Here is a 5150-nt window from a genome sequence, read left to right as displayed (position 1 = left end):
CCCCCCCCCCCCCCCTGCACTATCTCATGTCTTTCATAACATGCACTATGTGCATGATAATTGGCTTGCAAGAGAAAACCAAAGAAATTGTGGCATGAATAATTAAGATGGTGTTTCTGCCTAAAACCTTTTACCTTGTGGAGGTTTTAGCACAAATAGGGTTAGTTTGTCCACATCCTGTTTGTAGCGACCACTATTGATATGTTTCACTCAGCCGTTTTGAGTGGGCCTAGTATTAGTGCACTTCCGTTTAGTGGTTTTAATATTTGTGCACCTTCAGTTGCTCAAATCTTAAAGGGATAGTTCACCCAAAAATGAAAATTCTTTCATTAGTTTCTTACGCTCATGCCATTCCAAACCCGTAAGACCTTTGTTCATCTTCGGAACACAAATTAAGATATTTTTGATGAAATCTGAGTTTTCTGACCCTGCATAGACAGGGACGTTCAAGGCCCAGAAAGGTAGTAAGGACATCGTTAAAATAGTCCATGTGACATAATTTGTTCAACCATAATTTTAAGAAGATACGAGAATACTTGTGCACAAAATATCTTAATTTGTGTTCCAAAGATGAACAAAGGTCTTACAGGTTTGGAACAACATGAGGGTGAGTAATTAATGACAGAGTTTTCATTTTTGGGTGAACTATCCCTTTAAGATTTCTTCTCCCATCTTGAGCTCATAAAGACATGTCCTTGACCTCCTTGCGTGTACTCAATGTCTGATATTTCATCATTTCTTTCTACGATGTTCTCCTATGTTTTTGTTTTGGCCACATCCTTTCAATGATGTCACTGTTTTTGTTGTTTCAACTTCAAGTGTTTGTCTTGACGTGTTTTGTCTCTGTCTTCAGTGTGTGGAGATGTCCATGGGCAGTTTTTTGACCTGATGAAGCTCTTTGAGGTGGGGGGTTCCCCGCACAATACACGCTATCTATTTTTGGGAGACTATGTGGATCGAGGCTATTTCAGTATTGAGGTGAGTGTAAATGTAATGTTCGCAAGTTATGTAAAATAGGGTTAAGTGGTAAACAACTGTGTTTCTGTGTTGTAATGCCTAAATAGGCATAATTAAAGGAATGCTACAAGTTCAATACATATTAAGCTCTCAATACGCATTACATATTAAGATCAGCAGTATCAGTGGCATGCTGTCGATTACCATATAAAATTATCTCAGCTTGCTCCTCAGTTCAGTAATGCACTTACAATAGGAGTCTATGGAGCAAAACAGCGAAAAACATTAAAATACGCACATTTTATTGAACGTACAGCATAAAGGATTTATATTCTAGCTGCAAACTTAACTTAACAGTAATATGACTGGTTTAATTGATCACCTGAGAACACAACAACCTCAAATGCATACCAAGTTTAACTACCCCAAATTTATTTTTATTTATCCAAAATATAAAGCCAAAAATAATTTGTTTCTGTAAAAAAAAGAATGGTGCATCACTGGCTTGCTACAAAAGTTGTCAATAGAGCCAAATTTGTTTTGAATCCAGAGCATTCTTTTTTTTTTTTTTAAAAAGAGGCTAGTTTTGTTTTAGATCTGTTTATAGTCTCTATACAAAGTCTTTTGAATCTTCAAGGCCTTTTGAACACGTCTTTGCCGAATAAACACATCTTGCTCATTTTGGACACCTGAGACGTTCACATTTAATATAACTTGGCCCTCAGAGAATGCCATGTGGCAGTGCAATTCAAACAGCCTCTGTTGTACCAGCATGCACTGTGATGATGCAATCAGCATGTCACCTCTGCCTGTAACACTGTATCATCATTGTTAAGCAGCCACAATGATGAAGCAGATGGCATTAAAGGATTATTGATCCCGCCATCCTGCAGGCAAGAGAACGCGCTTCTCAACATCCAAGTTACGTGTAAATTGTTACAGAAATCTCTGGTCTGGTTTATCAGCTGGAGTCTTTTATATCATTGGTCCTTGATGTCTGATGTCACTCTGAATGGGCCAGCAAGCGCAAGTCCTCAAAAAGCTTCCATCTCTGCACCACGCTTTGGTTGCAAAGTTCAGGGACGGGAGAAATGTCATGGTTAAAAGAAGCGGCGTAAGAGAGCGGACACACCACTGCTCAATACCATCAAACACAGCTGAGGGTCCACTTGAGACGCATAGAAAGAGAGCGTGTGTGTTTCACAACAAAGGCCACGCTGAGTTCCTACTCCCTCCCTGGACATCACAGACCACAAAGCACTGAACTTCAGTCATCCGCCACACCACCTGCTAATGCCCTCTGACTGGGACGCTGCAGTCATCAAACGCTTTCGTAGGTTACACCACCAGACTTTGCCCCACCCTGACACCCAGCACTTCGTTTTCAGTGTTTCTTTCAGTGTAGGGCTTGATGAAACAGACAACTGCTGGGCCTCTTTAAAGATAACTGCAACCTAAATGCAGAGTATCCTTCCTCAGAGGATGGAGAAATAATTGTGTATTCTGCTGATTAACACAGAAATCCTGTTCAATGTTACGCAGCTTGAGTTCTGTGGATAATCTAACCATGTGTGAACTGTAAAGCCTTGTTTAATGGGATAGTGGAGATGAGCTAATGGAGCACGCAGAGTGACTGACAGGTTAAGATTTGAAGCAAACATTAATAACTTTAGGCAGGTTAGTTACACAGTTTCAGAGCTTGGGCTTGAGAGATGATCAAAAGAAGTAGATGTGAAAAGATTGAAATCATAGTCTTGCTTAACACCGCAAAGTGCTCTCTGTCTGCTCAGATGTGTTTGTAGTTCAGCATGTTTGGATTGTACATCAGCTTCAGTTTCTTAAGTTCTTATCTGCCACTGGTAGACTCTAGCTTGCTGCTTCAGGAAGACTTACTGTATACAGTTACTAAAGAAGGTACACTACTGTCCACAAGTTTGGGGTCGGTAAGGTTTAAAAAAAAAAATGTTTTTGAGAGAAGTCACTTGTGCTCAAGACTGCATTTATTTGATCAAAAATACAGTTAACCAAAAATATTGTAAAATGTAATTTATTCCTGTGATGCAAAGCAGAATTTTCAGCATCATTACTAACTACAGTCTCAAGTGTCATATGATCCTTCAGAGTCATTCTAATATTTTGGTTATGATCAATGTTGAAAATAAACAGCTGTGCTGCTCAATATTTCTGTGGAAACCATGATACTTTGAATAGAAAGTTCAAAAGAACAGCATTTATTTTGAATATAAATCTTTAACATTATAACTATCTTTACTCTCACTTTTGAACAATTTAATGCATTATTGCATAAAAGTATGTATTTAAAAAAAAAAATCATAAACTCTGTTGACGTCAATGTGGATGTCAAGGATTTTTTTCTTACTTTACCAACCCAACAAAAAAAAGTATTTTTAGCAATATATTTACCTGGATGTGTTTTTGTAATTTGTTTTTCATTAAATGTTAATTTACTTTAGTGACCAGTGTAAATAACAGAACTTCATATAAAACTGTGTATTGGTCCAGTTGCATTCTTGGAAAAAATAAATACACAATAATAATAATAATAATACAAAAAAATTGCATCCAGTCCAGTTTTGTGTAAAAATGTCTAAATTCTTTAAAAAAATATTTATTGATATGTCTGTTTGAAATGGAAGGACAAGTCAGCCCCAATTCGACAGTGTGCTCTTTTATACCGCCACAGTGGCAAATTAAGTCAGTCATTAAAGTATTCAATGCATAAAGAAAAATTGCATACCGTATATCCTAGTGTGTTGTACAATGATTTTCATTTTTCGGTGATCTATTCCTTTAATAAAATATCAGGAGTAATGGAGGTATAATCCTCTTAAACTCTGAACCTGCTGTGTCGTGGCCTTCCAGCATATTAGTTTGAGCTGAATCAGAACACCAGTGTTGGGCAAGTTACTTCCAAAATGTAATACATTTATATATTACTAGTTACTGTCTTTTGAAAGTAATTAGTTATATTACAATATTACTGTCTCTGAATTGTAATGTTACACTACTTTTGAGTTACTTTTGAGTTACTTTCACCAAAATATCCACAGAAGTATTATAAAATGCCAAAATGTAGTTTATTGCTGCTCATTCTACATCCAGTGGAGGGTAATGTGGTAGGTCTATATAGCATAAAATTATAAAATCATATTTAGATGCCGGTATGTAGGTCTACATTAATGTCACGTTGTAGTTTAGGTTACACACAGATAAGCAGAAACCGCATTATTACATTCATAAATAACACCGGTATAATTAAATTGTATAAATTAATAGACCTGTTTAAAAAAACTTTTAAAAAACATTTTCAATGAGGAGTAGCCTAAGCTAAATAGCTTAAATTTTAATTATCCTCACAGCGCGCCATACAGTAATGCGCTATGAAATTATTGCGGCGCAATAATTTCATGTCATTTAATAATAAAAGTAACCTAATAATAATAATAGGCCTAATAATAAGAAGAATGTAACAGGCCTACATTACTTGGAAATGCTAAATCCTCTTAATATTGCCAATTTTTGATGCTTTGTTTTGACAATATCTCTGGCTATCATCGACACATGATACGACGCATCTCAGCACGGCCACTGTGTGGAAATAGTTGTATGAATTGTCGGCACTTTCTTTATCTACTGTAAAAAATTGTTAGAATTTACCATGTTTTCCTGCCAGTTGGCATTGAGAGTGACTGACACTTGATGGTCAGAAAAAATGACTAAATAGATGTGTAAAAAATTTTTTTTTTAAATAAAATAAAAAAATCCCTACTTTCTCTCTTTTCTATGTGCGTTCATAAATTGTATTAATTTGTAAGTGTCATATTTGGCAGTTGGCATTAAAGTTATATCACTAATAACAGTGGCATATGAGAAGTTTATACCACAAAAAAAAAAATCTAAAATATGCCTTTTTCGAAGCTGCTGTATATAAAAAACACAAGGTGGCTGAATTTGTATGCTGAAGCTTATAGGCGTTCATTATTTTCACTCAATTTAATTAGTTTTTTAGCACCTCCTCTGAACAAATGTGTCTTTGGCCCGAGCTCAGGCTGAACGGCACCGATTGTAGCTACTACGCAGTACGCACTATTTCAATTAGCCAGTGTATCTATATGTTTGGTTGACTGTATTTTATTCTGATAATGAACAGGCTGCAACGTTTGCAATGCTGT

The 5150-nt window shown here is 36.2% G+C and overlaps 1 protein-coding gene across 2 annotated transcripts in view; it reads left to right on the top strand.

The window, feature by feature from the left end:
• The window catches only part of ppp3ccb (protein phosphatase 3, catalytic subunit, gamma isozyme, b), a 38900-nt gene that overhangs the window by 7312 nt on the left and 26438 nt on the right, over positions 1–5150 (top strand). For both annotated transcript variants that reach the window (XM_016473117.1, XM_016473116.1), the window contains exon 3: positions 854–978. In XM_016473117.1, the coding sequence (XP_016328603.1) occupies positions 854–978 (125 nt within the window). The remainder of the gene's footprint in view (positions 1–853; positions 979–5150) is intronic.

This window comes from Sinocyclocheilus anshuiensis, unplaced genomic scaffold, assembly GCF_001515605.1.
Source record: "Sinocyclocheilus anshuiensis isolate Anshui unplaced genomic scaffold, SAMN03320099.WGS_v1.1 scaffold260, whole genome shotgun sequence".
NCBI lineage: Eukaryota > Metazoa > Chordata > Actinopteri > Cypriniformes > Cyprinidae > Sinocyclocheilus > Sinocyclocheilus anshuiensis.
The sequence above is the reverse complement of the archived record's forward strand: the minus strand, read 5'-3'. Positions and strand labels throughout refer to the sequence as shown.